Below are 24,393 nucleotides of genomic sequence, written 5' to 3' on the forward strand. Positions count from 1 at the left end.
CGGAGTCTCCCGCCTGTTCGGCGCTGCCAGAGCTCCCGCCCCTCAGTCCAGAGGCGCAAGAGCCCCTCATTCCAGAGGCGCCAGAGCTCCTTAGTCCAGCGCTGCCAGAGCCTTCCTCTCCAGCGTTGCCGGAGCTTCCCGTCTGCCCAGCGCCATCTGAGCTACCCGTCTCTCCAGCGTTGCCGGAGCTTCCCGTCTGCCCAGCGCCGCCTGAGCCCCCCGTCTGCCCAGCCCCGCCTGAGCCGCCCGTCTGCCCAGCGCCGCCTGAGCCGCCCGTCTGCCCAGCCCCGCCTGAGCCGCCCGTCTGCCCAGCGCCGCCTGAGCCGCCCGTCTGCCCAGCGCCGCCTGAGCTGCCCGTCTGCCCAGCGCCGCCAGTCGGCCAGGGGCCGCCAGCGCCGCCAGTCGCCCAGAGGCGCCAGAGCCCCTCTGTCCCGAGCAGCTGTCCAGTGGGGTCATTGAAAGGGGTTGCCTTGGTTAGAGAGCCACGGAGGCGGACAATGAGGCGGACTAAGACAATGGTGAAGTGGGGTCCACGTCCCGCGCCAGAGCCGCCACCGCGGACAGACGCCCACCCAGACCCTCCCCTATAGGTCAAGGTTTTGCGGCCGGAGTCCGCACCTTTGGAGGGAGGGTACTGTCACGTTCTGACCTTTATTTCCTTTGTTTTGTATTTATTTAGTATGGTCAGGGCGTGAGTTGGGTGGGCAGTCTATGTTTGTTTTTCTATGATTTGGGTATTTCTATGTTTCGGCCTAGTATGGTTCTCAATCAGAGGCAGGTGTCATTAGTTGTCTCTGATTGAGAATCATACTTAGGTAGCCTGGGTTTCACTGTGTGTTTTTGGGTGATTGTTCCTGTCTCTGTGTTTGCACCAGATAGGACTGTTTAGGTTTTCGCACATTTATTGTTTTGTTAGTTATTTCATGTATAGTTCCTTTATTAAAGAACATGAATAACCACCACGCTGCATTTTGGTCCGCCTCTCCTTCACCACAGGAAAACCCTTACAGATAGGGCCATGAAGGTTTGGATAGCTTTTTTCCCTTAATAAATAAAATGATCACTTAAAAACTGAATTTTGGGTTATCTTTGTCTAATATTAAAATGTGTTTGATCTGAAACATTTAAGTGTGAAAAATGTGCAAGAAAAATTAGAAATCAGGAAATCAAGAAATTGCAGAAGCCTCATTCCTACAGAACTGTATTTTTATTAGGTTAATGTTAAGTCGTGAGCGGTGAATCTCAGCTTGCTTTTTGACTGTGACAGTGATCTTGACTCAAAGGTTGCTGACCACTGGTCTAAAGTCACCTTATCTCCTCCTCTTCTTTCCTTCATCTGCACTGATCTCAACGTAGGACAGGTGAAAGCACAATGTTCACCAAGCCCAGCTCTTTCATATCAGTGAAGATGAAATAGGTTAAGGAAGCCCCTTTAGACCATTAACTGGTGCTCCAGAGGGGTTGGGTTAAATGCAGAAGACACAACTGACTAGGTATCCCCCTTTCCCTTTCCTTTCCCCCTTACAACTAGGTTACATAACACTCTCTGTCCGATCTTCTCCTAAGATACTGTGTGTGTCTCTCTCTTCTCTTTCCAGCCTGAGGACTCTAACTCTTCAGGATCGGGGACCAAAAACGAAGCCAACCGGACAAGTGGTGGCAGCGGAGGACTGATGGAGGAGATGAACGCTCTGCTGGCGCGGAGGTCAGAGCATAGAGTTAGAAACACTAGAGCAGGCATTCCTATTCAGAGCATAGAGTTAGAAACACTAGAGCAGGCATTCCTATTCAGAGCATAGAGTTAGAAACACTAGAGCAGGCATTCCTATTCAGAGCATAGAGTTAGAAACACTAGAGCAGGCATTCCTATTCAGAGCATAGAGTTAGAAACACTAGAGCAGGCATTCCTATTCAGAGCATAGAGTTAGAAACACTAGAGCAGGCATTCCTATTCAGAGCATATAGTTAGAACTACAGGTCTGTGCGGGACTAATTTATTAATCCCGCTCCCACCCACACCCGCAACTTTTCATGCGGAACCCTCCCACACCCACTGGCTTTCTGTCCGGCTCCTACCCACTACCGCAAGAACTGGTCCCGAACCCAACCGCAGTCCTGCAATGTTATTTTAGGCGTATGTGACGCAGCTCACTTGGTAGCCATGGTCGCAGCGATTTTAGGCCCTATAGGGAATATCAAAATGCGGAAAAATAACCTAAGAAATATTTTAAATTAACAGAGATTCTCACATAGTCCATTAAATTAGGCTATCTGTATTACTGGGCAATATCAGCTAATAGGCTAGACATAGTTTGAAGAGAGCAGAGTTGGAGAGACTTGCACTTTACAATTAGCTACATTTTATACCCTACCTTTTAGGAGTGGGACGATTTTCAGACGGACAAATATGAATGATCAATATTTACTTCAAGGCAATATAGAACACTGTAGCCTAATCATATTTATGAAGTATATTTCCTTGGAAAGATAACTTCCCGTGCTTCTCTGCCCGTGCACTGGCTATATTTATAGCCTACTCAAATCAAATCACATTTTATTTGTCACATGCGCCGAATACAACAGGGACTCACCTTACCATAAAATGCTTACTTACAAGCCCTTAACCAACAATGCAGTTCAAGTAATAGAGTTAAGAAAATATTTACTAAATAAACTTAAGTAAAAAGTTAACTATAATGAGGCTATATACAGGGGGTACCAGTACCGAGTCAATGTGTGGGGGTACAGGTTAGTCGAGGTAATTTGTACATGTAGGTAGGGGTAAAGTGACTATGCATAGATAATAAACAGTGAGTAGCAGCAGTGTAAAAACAAATGTGGGGGTGTCAATGTAAATAGTCCGGGTGGCCATTTTATTAATTGTTTGGGGCGGCAGGGTAGCCTTGTTTGGGGCGGCAGGGTGGCCTAGTGGTTAGAGCGTTGGACTAGTAACCAGAAGGTTGCAAGTTCAAACCCCTGAGCTGACAAGGCACAAATCTGTCGTTCTGCCCCTGAACAGTGGTTCTGGTTACATTTTTACACTGCTGCTACTCGCTGTTTATTATCTATGCATAGTCACTTTACCCCTACCTACATGTACAAATTACCTCAACTAACCCACACATTGACTCGGCCGTCATTGAAAATAAGAATTTGTTCTTAACTGACTTGCCTAGTAAAATAAAGGGAAAAAAATTGTGGAGGTAGAAGCTGTTAAGGAGCCTTTTGGACCTAGACTTGGCGCTCCGGTACCCCTTGCCGTGCGATAGCAGAGAGAACAGTCTTCTGTGACTTGGGTGACTGGAATTTTTGACCATTTTTTGGACCTTCCTCTATCACCGCTTAGTATATAGGTCCTGGATGGCAGGAAGCTTGGCCCCAGTGATGTACTGGGCCATACGCACTACCCTCTGTAGCGCCTTACAGTCGGATGCCAAGCAGTTGCCATACCAGGCGGTGATACAACCGGTGAGGATGCATAGCTGTTGAACGTTTTGAAGATCTGGGGACCCATGCCAAATCTTTTCAGTCTCCTTAGGGGAAAATATGTTGTTGTGCCCACTTCACGACTGTGTTGATGTGTTTGGACCATGATAGTTTGTTGGTGATGTGGACACCAAGGAACTCTCGACCCGCTCCACTACAGTCCTGTCAGTTTTAATGGGGGCCTGTTCCCCCTCCTTTTCCTGTAGTCCATGATCAGCTCTTTTGTCTTGCTCACATTGTTGTCCTGGCACCACACTGCCAGGTCTCAGACCTCCTCCCTATAGGCCAGGCCTGAGCAATTCCAGTCCTCTGGGGCCTGATTGGTGTCACACTTTTCCCCCATCCCTAGAAAACACATCTGATTTAAACTGATTGCATTTTTAACTGAAGATCATGATTAGTTGATTATTGGAGTCAGGTGTGTTAGCTGGGACTGGGGAAAAAGTGTGACAACAATCAGACCCCCGAGGACTGGAGTTGCCCAGGCCTGCTATAGGCTGTCTCATTGTTGTCGGTGATCAGGCCTACCACTGTTGTGTCGTCAGCAAACTTAATAATGGTGTTGATGTCGTGCTTGGCCACGCAGTCGTGGGTGAACAGGGAGTACAGGAGGGGACTAAGCATGCAACCCAGTGTTGAGGATCAGCATGGCAGATGTGTTGTTGCCTAACCTTACAACCTGGGGGCAGCTCGTCAGGAAGTCCAGGATCCAGTTGCAGAGGGAGGTGTTTAGTCCCAGGGTCCTTAGCTTAGTGATGAGCTTTGTGGGAACTATGGTGTGGAACGTTGAGCTGTAGTCAATGAACAGCATTCTCACATAGCAGTATGGAGTGCGATTGAAATTGCGTCATCTGTGAATCTGTTGGGGCGGTATGCGAATTGGAGTGGGTCTAGGGTTTCCGGGATGATGGTGTTGATGTGAGTCATGACCAGCCTTTCAAAGCACTTCATGGCTACTGACGTGAGTGCTACGGGGCAGTAGTCATTTAGGCAGGTTACCTTCACTTTCTTTGGCACAGGGACTATGGTGGTGTGCTTGAAAAATGTACATTCGAAGTTGAAAGTTTACATACACTTAGGTTGGAGTCATTAAAACTTGTTTTTCAACCAATTCCACACATTTCTTGTTATCAAACTATAGTTTTGACAAGTCGGTTAGGACATCTATTTCATGCATGACGCAAGTAATTTTTCCAACAATTATTTACACACAGATTATTTCATTTATTTCACTGTATCACAATTCCAGTGGGTCAGAAGTGTACATACACTAAGTTGACTGTGCCTATAAACAGCTTGGTAAATTCCGGAAAATCATGTCATGGCTTCTGATAGGCTAATTGACATCATTTAAGACAATTGGAGGTGTACCTATGGATGTATCTCAAGGCCTACCTTCAAACTAACTGCCTCTTTCCTTGACATCATGGGAAAATCAAAAGAAATCAGCCAAGTCTGGTTCATCCTTGGGAGCAATTTCCAAATGCCAGAACTACAGCAAAGGACCTTGTGAAGATGCTAGAGGAAACAGGTACAAAAGTATCTATATCCACAGTAAAACGAGTCCTATATCAACATAACCTGAAAGGCCGCTCAGCAAGGAAGAAGCCACTGCTCCAAAACCGCCATAAAAAAGCCATACTACGGTTTGCAACTGCACGTGGGGACAACAATCGTACTTTCTGGAGAAATGTAATCTGGTCTGATGAAACAAAAATAGAACTGTTTGGCCATAATGACCATCGTTATGGTTGGAGGAAAAAGGCTTGCAAGCCTTAAGAACACCATCCCAACCGTGAAGCACGGTGGTGGCAGCATCATGTTGTGAGGGTGCTTTGCTGCAGGAGGGACTGGTGCACTTCAAATCATGAAGAAGGAAAATTATGTGGATATATTGAAGCAACATCTCAAGACATCAGTCAGGAAGTTAAAGCTTGGTCATAAATCGGTCTTCCAAATGGACAATGACCCGAAGCATACTTCCAAAGTTGTGGCAAAATGGCTGAAGGACAACAAAGTCAATGGGCGATAATACCTTGAGACTTCTTTAATATTAGACATCGCGCACCAGCTGTTATTGACAAATATACACACACCCTCACCCCTCGTCTTACCAGACGTTGCTGTTCTGTCCTGCCGATGCATGGAAAACCCAGCCAGCTCTATATTATCTGTGTCGTCGTTCAGCCACAACTTGGTGAAACATAGATATTTCCATTTTTAATGTTCCATTGGTAGGATAGTCTCGAACGGAGATCATCCAGTTTATTTTCCAGTGATTGCACGTTGGCCAATAGAACGAATGGTAGAGGCAGGTTACCCACTCTCCAACAAATTCTCACAAGGCACCCTGATCTCCACCCCCTGTATTTTCGTATTTTCTTCACACGAATGACGGGATTTGGGCTTGGTCTCAGGGAAGCAGTATATCCTTTGCGTCGAGGTGAGTAATCGTTGTTCTGATATCCAGAAGCTCTTTTCGGTCATAAGAGACGCTAGCAGCAACATTATGGACAAAATAAATGACAAACAATGCGAAAAAAAACTAACAAAATAGCACAGTTAGGCGCACGTAAAACGGCAGCCATCCCCTCCGGCACCGATATCAACTATTTAATTGAGATCAAACGCACACCTTATCTCACATGTATAGCTACTGACCTTGAAGCAACAAGAATGATTAGAGTACACACTTCCACTTATTTTGTGCTACGTTTTGCATATAGGATGTAGCCTACCTTTTAGGAGCACATACACATAATTGGGTAATCAATATTTATTGAAAATTAAAAGGCTCTCATGAGGACTGCCACAGGAATAGAAAACTCAGAGTTACCTCTGCTGCAGAGGATAAGTTCATTAGAGTTACCAGCCTCCGAAATTGCAGCCCAAATAAATGCTTCACAGAGTTTATTTAATAGACACATCTCAACATTAACTGTTCAGAGGAAACTGTATGAATCAGGCCTTCATTGTTGAATTTCTGCAAAGAAACCACTACTAAAGGACACCAATAATAAGAAGAGACTTGATTGGGCCAAGAAACACGAGCAATGGACATCAGACCGGTGGAAATTTGTCCTTTGGTCTGGAGTCCAAATTTTAGATTTTTGGTTCTAACCGCCGTGTCTTTGTGAGACGCTGTGTGGGTGAACGGATCGTCTCTGCATGTGTATTTCCCACCATAAAGCATGGAGGAGGTGGTGTTATGGTGTGCAGGTGCTTTGCTGGTGACACTGTCTATGATTTATTTTGAATTCAAGGAACACTTAACCAGCATGGCTACCACAGCATTCTGCAGGGATCACCATCCCATCTGGTTTGCGCTTCGTGGAACTATCATTTGTTTTTCAACAGGACAATGATCCAACACACCTCTAGGCTGTGTAAGGGCTATTTTACCAAGGAGTGATGGAGTGCTGCATCAGATAACCTGGCCTCCACAATCCCCCGATCTCAACCAAATTGAGAGGGTTTGGGATGAGTTGGACGGCAGAGTGAAGACAAAGCAGCCAACAAGTACTCAGCATATGTGGGAACTCCTTCAAGACTGTTGGAAAAGCATTCCAGGTGAAGCTGGTTGAGAGAATGCCAAGAGTGTGCAAAACTGTCATCAAGGCAAAGAGTGGCTATTTGAACAATCTCAAATATAAGATATATTTTGATTTGTTTAACACTTTTTTGGTTACTGCATGATTCCATATGTGTTAGTTCAAAGTTTTGATGTCTTCACTATTATTCTACAATGTAGAAAATAGTAAAAATAAAGAAAAACCCTTGAATGAGTAGGTGTTCTAAAACTTTTGACCGGTAGTGTATACTAGGTGCACTTGATCTTGCACGCCCAACTAGGAAATGAGAGGTAGGCTACTTAACTTGAAGCAGCGAATTCTGAGTATGTGAATAATGCAACAAATATGTGCTTTTAATACAGTAAGTATGCTAACGTATACAAAGCAGAAAGACGAACGTTTCCAAATAATCTGCGGGACAACAAAAATATTTTAATCTCAAAGTTGCCTGTCTGACCCAACCTCAGCATGAAAAACGCCAACAGCGCCGCAATGATCTCAATCTGGTCCTGCAGGTCCCACATAAACGTATCCCTCTAGTTAGAACAACAGACATTTCAAAATAATGTCTAGTCATATGTGGAGGGGACCGTCAGACATATTGAATGTACAACTTTGATATCAAACTGAATGAGGCTCTGACTTGAGGCTTCTTCTTGCCCTCAGAAGGAAAGCAGCATCAGAGAAGCCTGAGGACAACCAAATCGTGAGTGATGCTAACTAATGTTACAGTGACTTATGACTATTTTATCATTACATTTATGACTCACTTCTCCTTAGTTGACGTCAATATATTTGTCCTGTTGTTTTGCAGGATGACCCCAATAGGTCCCCTTCCCCCGGCATCAAGGGTGGACAGAATGCCACAGGTACTCCAGTCATATACAGTTTAATATATATATATATATATATATATATATATATATATATATTTCAATTCTTGTCATTTAGCAGATGCTCTTATTGCAGACGCAACTTACAATTAGTGCATTCATCTTAAGATAGCTAGATGAGACAACCACATATCACAGCCATAACAGGCACATTTTCCCTGCATAAAGTAGTTATCAGCAGAGTCAGTGCTAGTAGGAAAAGACAAGTGTATTTTTGGGGGCGGAGGTTTATTTAAGATCCTCCTTGAAGAGGTAGGGTTTCAGATGTATACAACACAAATATACCACAATTTATAGTACACAAGAACAACACAATATATATATATATATATATATATATATATATATATATACTGCTCAAAAAAATAAAGGGAACACTAAAATAACTGAATGAATGAAATATTCTTATTAAATAATTTTTTCTTTACATAGTTGAATGTGCTGACAACAAAATCACACAAAAACGATCAATGGAAATCAAATTTATCAACCCATGGAGGTCTGGATTTGGAGTCACACTCAAAATTAAAGTGGAAAACCGCACTACAGGCTGATCCAACTTTGATGTAATGTCCTTAAAACAAGTCAAAATGAGGCTCAGTAGTGTGTGTGGCCTCCACGTGCCTGTATGACCTCCCTACAACGCCTGGGCATGCTCCTGATGAGGTGGCGGATGGTCTCCTGAGGGATCTCCTCCCAGACCTGGACTAAAGCATCCGCCAACTCCTGGACAGTCTGTGGTGCAACGTGGCGTTGGTGGATGGAGCGAGACATGATGTCCCAGATGTGCTCAATTGGATTCAGGTCTGGGGAACGGGCGGGCCAGTCCATAGCATCAATGCCTTCCTCTTGCAGGAACTGCTGACACACTCCAGCCACATGAGGTCTAGCATTGTCTTGCATTAGGAGGAACCCAGGGCCAACCGCACCAGCATATGGTCTCACAAGGGGTCTGAGGATCTCATCTCGGTACCTAATGGCAGTTACGCTACCTCTGGCGAGCACATGGAGGGCTGTGCGGCCCCCCAAAGAAATGCCACCCTACACCATGACTGACCCACCGCAAAACCGGTCATGCTGGAGGATGTTGCAGGTAGCAGAACGTTCTACACGGCGTCTCCAGACTCTGTCACATCTGTCACATGTGCTCAGTGTGAACCTGCTTTCATCTGTGAAGAGCACAGGGCGCCAGTGGCGAATTTGCCAATCTTGGTGTTCTCTGGCAAATGTCAAACGTCCTGCACGGTGTTGGGCTGTAAGCACAACCCCCACCTGTGGACGTCGGGCCCTCATACCACCCTCATGGAGTCTGTTTCTGACCGTTTGAGCAGACACATGCACATTTGTGGCCTGCTGGAGGTCATTTTGCAGGGCTCTGGCAGTGCTCCTCCTGCTCCTCCTTGCACAAAGGCAGAGGTAGCAGTCCTGCTGCTGGGTTGTTGCCCTCCTACGGCCTCCTCCACGTCTCCTGATGTACTGGGCTGTCTCCTGGTAGCGCCTCCATGCTCTGGACACTACGCTGACAGACACAGCAAACCTTCTTGCCACAGCTTGCATTGATGTGCCATCCTGGATGAGCTGCACTACCTGAGCCACTTGTGTGGGTTGTAGACTCCGTCTCATGCTACCACTAGAGTGAAAGCACCGCCAGTATTCAAAAGTGAACAAAACATCAGCCAGGAAGCATAGGAACTGAGAAGTGGTCTGTGGTCACCACCTGCAAAACCACTCCTTTATTGGGGGTGTCTTGCTAATTGCCTATAATTTCAACCTGTTGTCTATTCCATTTGCACAACAGCATGTGAAATGTATTGTCAATCAGTGTTGCTTCCTAAGGGGACAGTTTGATTTCACAGAAGTGTGATTGACTTGGAGTTACATTGTGTTGTTTAAGTGTTCCCTTTATTTTTTTGAGCGGTATACACACACACAATAAAATGTACATGTTGAGGTAATGTTTTTCCTATCCTGACCCGTCTTCTCTTCTCCTTCCCCTCTCAGATGGAGTGAAGAAGCCATGGGACAGAGCCAACTCTGCAGAGAGGTCATCACTGGTATCAAGGTGAGAAACTTGACGGACCAAGTTAGTCTGCCAACTTAGGTCTTAAAATTAGGTTATGTAATCAAGGGATTGGCTGGTTAACTGTGTAAAGGACTGTACACATTTCCATCTGTACACTTAATGCATTATTTGTGCACTTATAATTTTATATTACATGCTTACTCTCATTTGTAAAATAAATATATTGAGATACTATGTTGTCTGAGAGTGTTTTCCTTGGTTTCTGTAGGGTACGACCTGTGGGGAGTAGCAGCGACACAGATGCCTTAGACTTTGACAGAATGAAGCAGGTAAGGAGCCCTGAAGTGAATTATTGGCACATACACTTTGTGAATATGAAAAACATATACCTGTTATGATGAACTTTTATACTTGGAACAGGAAATCTTGGAAGAAGTTGTCCGTGAATTACACAAGGTGAAGGATGAGATCATTGATGGTGCGTTATCTCTCTGAGTTCCTCATTCACTTCATCCAAGAATGTCTCGATAGGAAATGTACTGTCTGTGGCTAATATCTCTATAGTATGTAGTTTACTGCACTTATGTTTGGAACTGACCAAATTAGGTTGTTATTGGAAGAGAAGGAGAAGTGAGACATGTTATCCTCCAGATGGCGTCAGAGACATATAAACTGAAAGTAATACTGCTGATATACTAGAGTTGGTCTCTGACAGGACAACACATCTTATCTCCATGACAAGACTTGTAACACTCCTGTTGTCTCCTCTCTCTTCCAGTCATTAGACAAGAACTGAGCAGAATCAGCACGACATAATCTGTCATGTACCTTTTGGAACCATTGTCCCCACGGCAACCACTGCTGTATCTGAGGAGGCAAGGAGAGGATCAAGGCCCGAACTACAACCATTTATTTATTCACGTTGCTGTGATGTTAAAGCAACGTGACAATGTTGCTGAAACACTACAGGAACAGTTTGTTTACGTTACGTTTGGAAGAATGGGTTGGATGGAGGACACTCTCGCACTGATTTTTTCACTTTCTCTGGTCTTGTTTTTCTCTTTTTTCTTTCTCTATCTGTCCATCGGTAACCAATGTTTACTGTTCTGTTTCCCGTCTTAAAGGAAACAATTATGAAATTCAATTATTAAGTAACATCTTGGTTTTCTAGGAGTTTTTATTTATAAAATGTTTGTTTGACATTTATTACTATCATTGTCATTAATATGACTATTATTTATATTATTGTAGATGTAATGGTGTGAATATTAGTAGCAGTTTTAGTGACGACAATAGTAACAAAATTATTATTATAATGACACTGATGATAATCATTTTATGTCAGCCTTTTATATTTTATATTGTAATTTTTTTCTCTTTTGATTTTGTTTTAAAATACAATTATAAGCACATACGAATTTATTTCTCATGACCTGACCTCAACATTTTTAAAGAGTTTTGTATCCTTTTTCGCCAAACACAATTGTGTGTGTGTGTAATCACTGACTGGAATATTTTTTAAAACAGGTCTTGAACCTGAAAGAGAGGGTGGTATATAAACTATTGCTCTTTGGATATTGCAATCTTATGAACAAAAAAAGAATAATACACCACAGTATTTGTGATCATGTTGTTAATAAAATGTTTATTGGCTGCAACGATATGGTGAAGTATTGTTTGTTTTATTATTTCCTTTTATGACCAAGTGCTTCCTGGTAAAAAAAAAAAAACGTTATATATATATACACACACTAAAATGATTTCAAATAAAACTGTGAACAATGTCTTGGAAAATGAAGTGACCTCTTTGATTGTGAGAGTTGTGTCTGTTTTTTGAGTTGTGCTTGATTTGCTGCTTTGATTCAGTGTTTATTCACAAGCATTCACCTAGTCAGACTGTGTATTCATACACTATGGGCCACTAGGAACATAATTTGGCCTATCTGTTCCTTTTAACATATCTCTGTTTTAGTCATACTTTCTAACAACACATAACATCTTTGGCGTATTCATTGGGGATCAATTTAGAGAATTGTTAAGTATAGGGATGAATGATTCCCTACATGACAGAGAACCCCATCTGTACTTCTCCATACACTTCTTATCTGACTTTTCTGTACCATGACTTTGCAACCTCCTGATATGAATAAACTCCTGCAGTCAGTATACAGCACATGTAATGCAGATACATGACTGCATCACAACAGGTGTTACACAACTATCTGGATTGAGAGGTATGTTGTCCCCTTGAGTATACTGATACCTGGAGGTCAGATTAGGAGAACGCCAAAAGACCAGATATATTTTACTATATATACAAAATCTTATTACAATGACTGCCAAACCCTAACGACACTGGGCCAATTGTGGGACTCCCAATAACGGCCTGTTGTGATACAGCCTGGAATCAAACCAGGGTCTGTAATGACACCTTTAGTATTGAGATGCAGTGCCTTAGACCGCTGCGCCACTCAAGAGAGCCCATATAGAGTATGTTTACAGAAAACATATATTTGTAGAAAACCCAAGAAACAAAAAACAACTGCAATATATCCATCCTATTCCCTGTTGATGTGTAGTGTCACATTAAACATTCAACGAGCCTATGAAACGATGAAATACATCCAATGGACTAGATGGGGCTAATGCCAGTAGGTATCCACAATGTCATTGTGGGCCTTATTAATGTTTCAGCAAGCAAAAAAAGATTCACTCTACATAATCAAAAGGAATGCAACTGTTGGTCTAAGCATCCTCACCAGACCCCGCCATGGGTGTTTGTGATGTTTGTGGTGTAGGAATTGGTGGCTTGGGACAGAGTTATTTGTGTTATCACAGAGGGAAAGGCGAAGCGACAGGGTTTACTCAAAAGTCTGTCCACAAAAATAAAACAACGAAATTAGGAATTTTTGAATGGAGGTCAAGAGAGTGTCGAATTTAGTCAACAGAGGCTTATTTGTTCGACTATAAGTTCCGCAATGGTTAGGTTGTTACGAATGCACTGGTATAAGTGGAAGCAAATGGCATTTAGGCAACTCTGAAAAAAACTACGTTATATCGGAGTTTTCACACGAGCATATGCCCTCTCATTGGCTAGAATGGTCCCACCTGATCTCGCCTTCTCCCATCTTTGAGGACATGTATTTTCATCGTTAGAGCGGTCACTCGACTGTCTTGTCAATATAATTGATCATCGAAGAGGAACAACAGGGGCAGGGGGTGTTTGTGGGGCAAATGAGCACAGCACAGGCTGCGTGAGAAGTAAGCTGGTAGGATTCAACATGGCATCGGGCGATACGCTTTATATTGAGGCGGACGGCTCGGAGATGCCGGCCGAACTAGTGGAGTTACACGAGATAGAGGTGGAAACGATACCGGTAGAGACTTTCGAGACTACAGTGGTCGGGGGAGACGACGACCAGCCGATGATAGCACTCCAGCCGCTGGTATCAGACGACCCGAATTCGATCCACCACCACCATCAAGAAGTGATCCTAGTGCAGACAAGAGAGGAAGTTGTTGGCGGGGATGATTCGGATATGCTAGCGGACGGGGGTTACGAGGATCAAATCCTCATCCCCGTCCCAGCACCCGGGGTGGAAGACGAGTACATCGAACAGACTCTGGTGACTGTAGCCGGGAAAAACTCGGTTGGTCGGACGAAGAGAGGGGTAGGCGGCAGTGGCAAAAAAACTGGCCAAAAGAGTTATTTGGGTGCTGTAGAACCAAGCAGTAGAAAATGGGAACAGAAGCAGGTGCAAATAAAGACTATGGAGGGGGAATTCTCTGTTACAATGTGGGCTTCGGGTAAGTCGTCGGTTCTATCTAATGTTACTGTAGCTAACGTTATCTGTGTTCTCTCCCCGCATTGTTTGTACTTGGTAGTTAACTTGTGCAAGATTCTTGCCAAGAGGCCTTGTTGCAGGGCGTAGACGTTTTGCACCAGTCTATTCCCTCGTAGTTCGCCAAGCCACCTTCGGGATCACTTTTAGAAGTGCAGAAATGTGTCTCGGTTAGATTGAAATGTTTTTGTTTTGGAGGCCATGTTTTTAGATGTTGCTGGGCGCCGCCATGTTCCCCGAGAACCAGTATGGCGGCCCGAAAAAATGGCGATAGAGCGGCCGGGCGAAGATGGCGGCGGTCGGGGGTGCAAGCGCGCTGCTGGCTCCAGAGAGTAGGCCCCGACGGCGTAACTAGCTAGTTGGGTGCCTTACGTTAACTTTGCGGATAAGTAGCTACTTCAGCCGCGATTACAATAACTGGGTCAGTAACCCTGTAACTTAGTTTTGTTCGATTTAAACGGCTGGCCAAATATATTGTCCAAGAAGTTATTTCAAGTCCATTGATGCTTTTCTTCTGCCTAGCCAGCCAACGTTAACTTTGTTTTACTCGCGACAGCTAGCGAGTTCTCAATCAAGTATAGTGGCTGGCTAGCAACACAAGCTAGTTAACGTTCCTAAAAACTACGACCCTACACAGCTTGCATTGTACAAGCACCGTTTAACCGCATTTGGATTCAGCATGAATGATAAACATTCTCCGTTCGCGTGCTAGGCTAACTAGCAAACCCATAATCCTGGCGTGGCTACCAAAACGCGACTAGCAGCAGAGCGAGAAACAACGTTAGCTGATAAACTGTGCAGGGGGATCAAGGTGATGCATGTTCATAGTAGTTATTTTAATCAGCATCAATGATTGTATACATTGTATTTCACTGTTTTGTAAAAACAAAGCTATACTGCTAGCTACATTGTCTAGAAATATTGCTTCAGTGTTTTTTTGTTTTGCTGTTTTCAAACAGATTAGTAGCCTAAAGGTCGGCAGATGGCGATATTGAGTCGTTTCACCTTACCGTCCAAACGCATTGTATGCAGCCTAAAACATTCTCCATTCAGGCTGCAAATGCGTTCATTTCCTCCTTAATTATAGTTAATGGTAAGAAGAAGGAAACAAACTGAAAATGTGTACTTTCTTTATGAAACACCATTTTCCACCATCATGCTGGTGTCCAAGACAATACATACCATATGAAACGTAACATATAATACGAAATGGAGTAACTTGTGTATGTACATCACCCATTTTCGTATATGCTATGTTACATATTACAATCTGTATTATATGTTACGAATTAGAAACAATTTGTTATGAATATGCAAAACGTACACTATGGTTAGAATTTGCGACATGTATTATATTAATTCTAGCTAGATGGCTAACATTATCAAGCTGGCTAACATTAGTTAGGTTATTGGTTAAGGTTAGCTAATATTGTTGCGAAGTTGGGTGGGTCTATAATGTGAACGTCTAGCAACCCAAAGTTTGCGAGTTCAAATCTCATCTTCAGCAGGGTGGTTGGTTGAGTGTATTAAAAATCCACCCAAAACTCCTTTCATTTTGTTGTTTGTTATAAGGTTGGTAGCAGCATGTGAAAATCTGTGGCAGCTCATGTTGACTACAAAACCCACAATGCAATGCTCTCTGAGCTGGGTAGCTAGCTAGCAAACATAGCTACACACAATACCATAGTCAATATCAGCATGTGAAGCATGTTGGCTGTAAAATCGCCTAAACAAATGGCAATATCAATTTAGGAGTCAACAGTCTAACCATGTTCAACTGGCCAATCAATGTGTCTGAGTGGAGTCTGACATTTGCAACAGCCCCATGCAATGCACCCTGGACTGAAGCAGACAAGAAGGAGAAATGTGTTAGACCCTCTGCTAAATTCCATATTTCTCTATGTAGGAATATAGCAAAAAAATATGATCAATGGCTCATTCGAGAGAAGATGACCTCCTGTGTAATGACATCGTCCAGTTTTGAAATCTGATATATGATAGATGTTATTGCAATCTAAAAGTCGTATTGCTATTAACTTCCAGTGTAGTGGGAGCGGCTTTATCACAATGCTACAGTATGTCATTCCGGCCAAATGGATGCCTGCTTGAACGGCAGTAGCAATAAATGACCCAGGGAATCAATAGAACATTGCTCAGATGCAGAAAAATATATATTCAAAATGGGTGAATATTTACTTTAAGTAACAATCTGTCATATGTAAGTATACCTAACTTTAAACATAATAATACTAATTTGAGTGTCCCGGATTTACATTTACTATGTTACGTCTAGTCTGAGACCAGGCCGCCATGCTAGATTGGCTAATGCTACTTCCTGATGTCGGGCCCTGCTTTAAGCCAGGGGTTTACAACAGGCTGATGAAACCTGATACGCAACATCTTGGCCTAGCATTCCTAGGCATTAGCCACTTTAGCATGGTGGTGGAAGTCGTGTTTTAATAAATTATGCATATTTTTACCTTCTCGCCATTTTTAAATAGGGGCAGCAGGTAGCCTAGTGGTTAGATCGTTGGGCCAGTAACCAAAAGGTTGCTAGATCGAATCCCTGGGCTGATAAGGTCAAATCTGTCATCCTGCTCCTGAACAAGGCAGTTGTTCCTAGGCCGTCATTGTAAATGAGAATTTGTTCTTAATTTACTTGCCCAGTTAAAGGTTAAATAAATATTTAAATGTATATATTAGTTAAGGAAAGTGATTAATTTGCAGCCTGAATGGAGAATGTTTTACATATGAACCGGTCCACGGGGGATACGAGTGTGTCAAGGTAGGCCCTAGTTTTGTCGCACCTGGACTACTGTTCAGTCGCGTGGTCAGGTGCCACAAAGAGGGACTTTAGGCTCAACAGGGCAGCAATGGCTGTTCCTTAGATGTACACTGAGAGCTAACATTAATATGCATGTCAATCTTTCCTGGCTCAAAGTGTAGGAGAGATTGACTTCATCACGACTTGTATTTGTATTTCTTACATGTTGAATGGACCGAGCTGTCTGTTTGAACTACTGGCACACAGCATACCCCACAAAACATGCCACCAGAGGTCTCTTCACAGTCCAGAACAGACTTTGGGAGGCGCACAGTACATAGAACCATGACTACATGGAACTCTATTCCACATCAAGTAACTCATGCAAGCAGTAAAATTTGATTTAAAAAAAACAGATAAAATACACCTCATGGAACAGTGGGGACTGTAAAGCAACAAACATGTAAAGCAACAAACCATGTACACATGTTTTTTGTGTTGTGTATACGTGGTAGTAAAGTAGGGGCCTGAGGGCACACACTTAATGTGTTGTGAAATCTGTTGTGAATGTAAAGTTTTTAATGTTATAACTGCTTTAATTTTTCTGGACCCCAGAAAGAGTAATTGGGATCCATAATAAATACAAATGAAATGACTCAATATCGCCATCTGCTGGCGCTTGGGCAAACTGCAATGATTTACCCCGGTCTTGTATGGCTATTTTCGGTTAAGTCCCTGCATTGTATCCTAGATGACAAAAAAGACATTGACCATGAGTCAGTTGTTGAAGAACAGATCATTGGGGAGAATTCCCCTCCGGACTACTCTGAATACATGACGGGGAAGAAGCTGCCCCCTGGAGGGATACCTGGCATCGACCTGTCAGATCCCAAACAGCTGGCAGAGTTTGCCAGGTCAGTGTCTATCTGCCTAAACTCACCTGTCCATCAAGGGTATGTACAGTAAACACACCCTCAAATAAAAAACCCTATTGTTTGGCCTAAACTCTAACACATTAAATTTACACCTATGCTCTCTTGTAGCGCACCTTGTAAATTGGTGTTTAGCAAGATGCCAGGATTTGTGATTCTCTTCATGTTGCCTGCCTGTCTTGGAAGGCAGCACTTGATGAGGCAGCTTTTCTGTAGTAGATGTCAGAGGTATCTGGCCCGATCTCCTTCCTAAAGGGAGTGTTGAGCCCGGATATTTCTTACTGTCCCGTTTGGATGCTGTGTTCTTAGTTCCTTCAGTGACTCTGCTGGTCCCTATGGTCAGAACTCAGTGTGGTAAGTTCTAGAGTCCTTTCTACGAGAGCCTTTATATCTCTGAACACTGTCAACACACTGACACAGAGCACTTTAACACCGTGATAGCAGGAAACCGGCTGTTGTCAGCCATACTGGAACACTTGCATGGGTGCTGGTTTATATTCATTGGTTAGGAATTGAACATGCTTAATTCGATTTTGTATATGGACAGCATATGATTTGAGTTCTGTTCCCTGTGAATGCAATAGGCTGAAAGTTAACTCCATATCCAATGTTTTCTCAGGATGAAGCCGAGGAAGGTAAAAGAAGACGACGCGCCCAGGACGATAGCCTGCCCTCACAAAGTAAGTAGTCTGTTTCCAACGGTTTCTTTCCTGCCCAGTAGGGGTGTTAAGGTATTCTCGAAAGGTTCGGGGACCTCTGTTCTGTCCGCATTGTGAACCCAAATTAATATATAATAAATGCAACTACTGGGACTGTGGGCTATGCCTACGCTGCGTTGTATGCCCATCGTGTAAACCTGAGCTGAGAACATTTTGGGTTATTCTGTTAAAACAACTAGAGCATATGCGCATGTTATCAAAATTAAAATCTTAATTGGCGCATTTCAAACTGTTCTTTTGTGCGGCGCAGCCGGCAACTACTTCTGTACGATGGTGAGTGATGGGGCTGACAAACCAGGAGGATTCTCCATCGCGTATATCTCCAGTTTGGTAACATTTTGTCTTCAGTAGCTTACAATGGCGATGGACCGAGAGCATGTCACCACTGCTCAACGAGAATAGCCTATGCAGCTGCCAACAACTCAAACATGTTGACACATTTATGCTGACATCACCGCAGTATTCTTACCAATGGAAGATGGAAACGTACACAAAAAAACATGGCTTAGTCTCTTCTCTGCATTCAAGCATTTCTTCACAGCTGATTCTGACCAGGCCAAAGAAAGTACAAGAGCGATGGGTATGTTTATAGCCGCAGATATGTGCACATTCTCAGTGGTTGAGAAGAATCGGGGGTTTGAGCACCTCGTGAAAGTGCTCAGAGCGCGTTACAAACTTCGTCCTCTCCTACCCATTTCAGCACAGTACCCACTCTATATAAGCAAGCTGAAGTTGTCAGTGAACTGTTGCGCTTACTACAGATGGATGGACCTCCAGGGCTACAGAGAGCTACTTAACAGTGACAGTCCAGAGTGGGAAATGAGAAGTACATATGTTTCTCTTTGCATGAAAACTTTCTAGCATAGGCCTACACAATGTCTGAGCCATGTTTACATATTTATTTCACACAGGTATTGCACTTTATTTTAGTGTCATTTAAGAAAATGCCAAATGTTGGTATTCCTAAATGTGCTCTCATCAGGTATTATGACTCATGATCATACATTAAAACATGCATTAAGAATACTTTCCTATTGAATTGGTGAGCAGTTGTTTGGGGTTAACTGCCTTGCTCAAGGGCAGATTATTGCACCTTGCCGGCCCGGTGTACACCTACACCGACCTTTCGGTTACTGGCCCAATGCTCTTAACCTCTTAGCAAGCTGTCACTGTAATAGATGGCCTTAATGTTTTGTACACTGTGTATATGGAATCGGGTATACCAACACTTTCTATAAATCTCTCCCTCAGGGCTGCACAAAGATGTTCAGGGACAATTCAGCGATGAGGAAGCATCTCCACACCCACGGGCCTCGTGTGCACGTCTGTGCCGAGTGTGGCAAGGCCTTCGTAGAGAGTTCCAAACTCAAACGTCACCAACTCGTTCACACAGGGGAGAAACCCTTCCAAGTACGTACCTGGTCTGCATAAATTCTCCTATGAGATTGATGCAAAAAGACAAATGCATGTAGAGTAACTGCACACACATTTACCATTGACTCCTATATCCTAATACACCTCTCCTTTTGTCCATCCATGTTCTCCTTCCTGTGTGCAGTGTACCTTTGAGGGCTGTGGGAAGAGGTTTTCGCTGGACTTTAACTTGCGCACACACGTTCGTATCCACACCGGAGACCGGCCCTACGTATGCCCCTTTGACGGCTGCAATAAGAAGTTTGCCCAGTCAACCAATCTCAAGTCTCACATCCTCACACACGCCAAAGCCAAAAACAACCAATGAGAGCCCTCCGACCTGCCCCAAGTCCCACCCCCACAGCAGCATCTTAACGACACCACACGTCAAACCTCCTTTGATGAAAGAAGGAAATTATTGAAAAATAATTTTTTGATAAATACGGAGATTAAATTCTCCCTTCTCCTATTGGTTGACTGAAGAACACAGTGGCACTCTTCAAAAAGATGAAACCCCTCTCCCAACCTCCCACCCCCCTCTCTCCTCACTTCATAGCGGCTTCATTTGTATTGCCATAAATATGGAACTCATGGACTAACAGACTATTCTTTCTGCCATGGAGCTGCATGAGAGAGAGCAATCAGGCTATTCTTTCTGCCATGGAGCTGCATGAGAGTGAGCAATCAGGCTATTCTTTCTGCCATGGAGCTGCATGAGAGAGAACAATCAGGCTATTTTTTCACTTTCAGCATAGATTTTAATTTTCTATTTCTACAAGTGTGCATATTGTACACTTATTTTGGGATATGTTCAGTAAGACAATTTGATTGTTTTTTTCCCCCCCTGAGTATTTAGATCAACTTACCATATGATAGTCCTGGCAAGACGTGCGTTACTGTACCGTCACATTGCTTCAAAGTATTTTCTGAAAAAAGTTTTGGTCTGCATCTTAATCTTTACTTTTGGTTATATTCCTTCTAACCATTAAACCATCTTGTATACTTGTATTGTATGGCTGTTGACATGATTTAGACTGTGATAGAGGTGTGGTTTTTAAATTGTTAACCAATTTAACTTTTAGTCATGAGTTGATTTATCTTTTTTCATGAATTGTCAACTTTGCTGAGAAACATGTCCCTACCGTTGATTCACTGCGAGCCTGTCTATTTGAATACTAAAATGTATTAAATGAAATCGCCAGAGTGACCATCTGTTTCTTTGTTAGAATGTAATGTACAGGCATCATCAACCATGAACTTTCTTTGTTGATATTTGCACCCCATGCATTTCAACGGCCCACAATAAAAAGGTCATCCCAAAAAATCATTTTTTCCCACTAATTTCTAGGCCTGGTGTGAGGGGGTGGCGTGTTCTCATAAGTGTGGTGAAATACCTATTGCTTGCCTATACTGGAGACATGGGGCCAATCCCAAATCAACCTCTAAGCCCTATGCACTTGTGGAGATCTGAGAGGATTTGATTGGTTTAGTCAATATGGTGAAACTTTCACCTAGCCTATTAGAGAGCAAGGTGGAGCTGTTGCCATATTACTAACACCTGTCAAATCCTCTGATCTCCAGAAGCACATGGGGCGTAAGGGTCGATTTGGCTTTGGGAAATAGCTTATTGCTTGTCTATACCTGAGACATATCTCTCCTATAACTGAGAGAAATAGCCATCCTTTCAAATGTACATGAAGTGCCCAGGGGAAGAAGGTAGATGCTAGGAGTCAATTTGGAACAGTGCCACTGTTTAATACAAAGTCCAAAGGCAGGTGTTTTGTGCTGTTCTGCATGAGCTGCAGATTTTTCCTTGTACCTCAGCATCCGGTTGTTCCTGCCTCCAGGAACTCTTGGTCGGTTGTTCCTGCCTCCAGGAACTCTTGGTCGGTTGTTCCTGCCTCCAGGAACTCTTGGTCGGTTGTTCCTGCCTCCAGGAACTCTGGGTCGGTTGTTCCTGCCTCCAGGAACTCTGGGTCGGTTGTTCATCAATGATCACCACCTACATGCTGCAACGAGTCTGACCGTAGCCAGTTTTACTGACTCCCTGTGGCGAAGTTGAGAAAATCCTTCAAAACAGCCTTCACATGTTTAGGAAATGTAGTTTACTCTTCTCTGCAGGGTGCAATATCAGTTTAATGCTTTGCTTTCTGTTAGTGCTGCGAAACCCAACCGAAAAAGACACCACTTCGACTACCATGGAATTATGAATGCCTAATATATCTTTGAACGCATCACAATTTGCTCCCGGGTGCGGTACTACTATGGCTGACCCTGTAAAACACCACATGTAGGTGACATAAAAAGCATTTTTGTTTAGGTTGAATACTAAATGGTGACATTCAATACCCTGTGCCTCAAACTATTTGAGAGCAAGATGCATTATAGGCTTACCTTTCGATCATATCTAGATCTGTTTTTGGGACATGAACAGTGACATTTTCACCATTTGGTGAGTGTCTCCATTGTAGTCGTGTGTCCATGGTGCTGAAACCACTGTCGTGACAGTGATAGCTAAATCTGAGATTGCATAGGTAGGCCATAAACTGATTTCTTTACCCCCTGGTAGTTAATTTATTCATTTCACTGATTAGCCAGAAATTTCTCACACCTGGTGTCAGCTCTGAATCAGTCTGTGATAAGACTGGAAGAATGGGAAGTAGCCTACTTCTGTTCTGACCTTGAGATCCTGATTTGAGAGAGGGTGCCTGGGCTATCTGTGCAGCAGAAGCCTATAACCTCTGTATGCACTGACACAAAGACTGGTATAGATAGACTGGTCAATGCTTAAATGAAAATGCCCTCTTAATGTCCATGGCTTATAGACAGACTAAACAGCATTTGCGTGATTTTAACAAAGTATTGGTTTCTTTCTTGTTTTCTCTTTCCCAAATCCACCTTGAATGGATCTAACTCAACTGAAACAAGAATAAATGGTTTCAAAGATCCTTTACAGGGAAAGTAGGCTACTTATGTATTCCCTCTCAAAAAAAATACATCTGCTTCTTAAACACGGCACAGGAATCACAGGCACCTCTAAAACACCTAGTTGAAATTCACAAACTGTCCATTCCATCGGATCAGACGACAACGCATGGGGATGAGACATTCTGATTGGTGTCTTAAAGCAACTGTCTTAAAGAGCCACGTGTTCCTGTTACTTCTTCCTACCTGTCTGGCTGTGTGTGTACGCCATAATTGAAAATATTGCTCAGGAAGTATTCTGCTTATTTATGGAGCATTCATTCAGGCAATTGGCTGTTTTGATTGACAAAGGCAAGAGTGGTAAAGCACGCTACTTGTTATGCAGCTGAAGTCTGTAAAGCCACCAACACCTGCTCTCTTAGATGCTTATTTCATTAGGCCCTTCTCTCCAATGAGGCAATGACCCCTCTGGTTTTCGTGATGTATTGCAGAAAGGTTAGCCTGGACACCATTGTGTTGGTCTCTGCTTTAGACAACTCTTTTAGATTGTTGTTGCCAAGCCAAAAAGTCTGGCCTTCACCACATCTAACGGTTGGATTTTCTTTAATAAAAATGTATTTTGGCACATAACACTATAGGGAATGATTTAGTTACATATCATACCCAATACTAACTGGGAGGGAAGAATATATGCAAAGCATACAGCACTACATCTTTCCCACGCAAATGTAAAGTAGGGAATCAAACAGGATTCGACCCGGGCCCTTTTTTAATATATTATTTTACATTCTTTAATGATGTCCCCGATCCTTGCGCTGCTCTGCCTTGTGAGCATATGCATGTGCGCGTGCCCATGGTATCAATTTTCATTCGATGCGTTTTCCTATTACAGATTACTTCCCAAATGACAGTTTATTCCCCACACAGTGCACCACTTTTGACCAATGTCCTTTGAGATTTGCACGTGTTTTTAAAATATTTTGTATTATTGACTGTACGTTTGTTTATTCCATGTGTTGTTGTTTGGGTCGCACTGCTTTGCTTTATCTTGGCCAAGTCGCAGTTGTAAATGAGAACTTGTTATCAACTGGCCTACCTGGTTAAATAAAGGTTAAATAAAACAAATGTAAAAAAAAATGCACATGTAGCCTAGTTACTTACCCTAACTTTAAACCAAGGGCCAACTAATAGCCGATCACAAATGACATGTATGAAGCACTTCACTTATGCGTGGCCAATTGACTGCGGTTGAGGAGTCTCTCTGTGAGGATCATTGCTGCTCTTGACACATAAATGATGTCGTTTTGGTTCTTTGCGGTGGGCACAGCTCGCTTCTCTCAGATGGTATTTTCATGCAGAAGTATGTTGCCAAGGTAACAGAGACGTGAGAGGCTGAGCGAATGAGCAAGCGCTGAAAAAATCCCTGAATTCCAGAACTGCAGCAGCAGTCATGGCGCGAGCAGAGCGCCAAAACACGCAACTCTGCATCAGGCTAGCTGACATGCTCTCCACACGACTTCCCAGCTGGGGAACTGTCCCATCAACCAGCGACAACTGATCAACCAAATTATTGTATTGCTTTTCGATTCATCAGTTAATTTGTCTCCATGTTCAATTTTTAAAAACGAAGTGCGATTATGATATCCTGTCCAATGTGACATAGACAATTGTTTTATACATCAATTTACAAACCAGAGTTGTGGAGGAAGCATAAATAAAACAGCTGCAGAAATGGGACATATACTGAACAAAAATATAAACCAACATGCAACAATTTCAGAGATTTTACCGAGTTACAGTTCATATAAGGAAATCATTAAATTT

General features: G+C 43.1%; 2 protein-coding genes across 8 annotated transcripts in view; both read left to right on the top strand.

Moving 5' to 3' along the window:
* LOC139407298 (ena/VASP-like protein) overlaps positions 1–12,825 on the top strand; it is a 75,864-nt gene extending 63,039 nt beyond the window's left edge. For 2 of the 4 annotated variants that reach the window (XM_071150962.1, XM_071150964.1), the window contains exons 7-13: positions 1,599–1,705; positions 7,725–7,764; positions 7,873–7,927; positions 9,953–10,013; positions 10,243–10,303; positions 10,395–10,452; positions 10,753–12,825. In XM_071150962.1, coding sequence (XP_071007063.1) covers positions 1,599–1,705; positions 7,725–7,764; positions 7,873–7,927; positions 9,953–10,013; positions 10,243–10,303; positions 10,395–10,452; positions 10,753–10,790 — 420 coding nt within the window. In that variant the 3' untranslated portion in view covers positions 10,791–12,825. The remainder of the gene's footprint in view (positions 1–1,598; positions 1,706–7,724; positions 7,765–7,872; positions 7,928–9,952; positions 10,014–10,242; positions 10,304–10,394; positions 10,453–10,752) is intronic. The other 2 variants (XM_071150963.1, XM_071150965.1) reach the window with 1 other exon arrangement.
* Positions 12,826–13,041: 216 nt separating this feature from the next.
* Positions 13,042–20,852, top strand: LOC139407299 (transcriptional repressor protein YY1-like). 4 transcript variants are annotated; one of them, XM_071150968.1, is made up of 5 exons: positions 13,042–13,781; positions 17,344–17,533; positions 18,132–18,192; positions 19,483–19,641; positions 19,790–20,852. In XM_071150968.1, the coding sequence occupies exons 1-5, from the start codon at positions 13,256–13,258 to the stop codon at positions 19,970–19,972; spliced, it is 1,119 nt and encodes a 372-aa protein (XP_071007069.1). In that variant the 5' UTR covers positions 13,042–13,255; the 3' UTR covers positions 19,973–20,852. The 4 variants fall into 4 exon arrangements, with proteins under 4 accessions (XP_071007069.1, XP_071007071.1, XP_071007070.1 ...); XM_071150970.1 differs by having other exon boundaries at positions 13,078–13,781; positions 17,344–17,494; XM_071150969.1 differs by having other exon boundaries at positions 13,101–13,781; positions 17,332–17,494.
* Positions 20,853–24,393: the final 3,541 nt, after the last annotated feature.

Source organism: Oncorhynchus clarkii, chromosome 4 (genome assembly GCF_045791955.1).
Source record: "Oncorhynchus clarkii lewisi isolate Uvic-CL-2024 chromosome 4, UVic_Ocla_1.0, whole genome shotgun sequence".
NCBI classification, from domain to species: domain Eukaryota; kingdom Metazoa; phylum Chordata; class Actinopteri; order Salmoniformes; family Salmonidae; genus Oncorhynchus; species Oncorhynchus clarkii.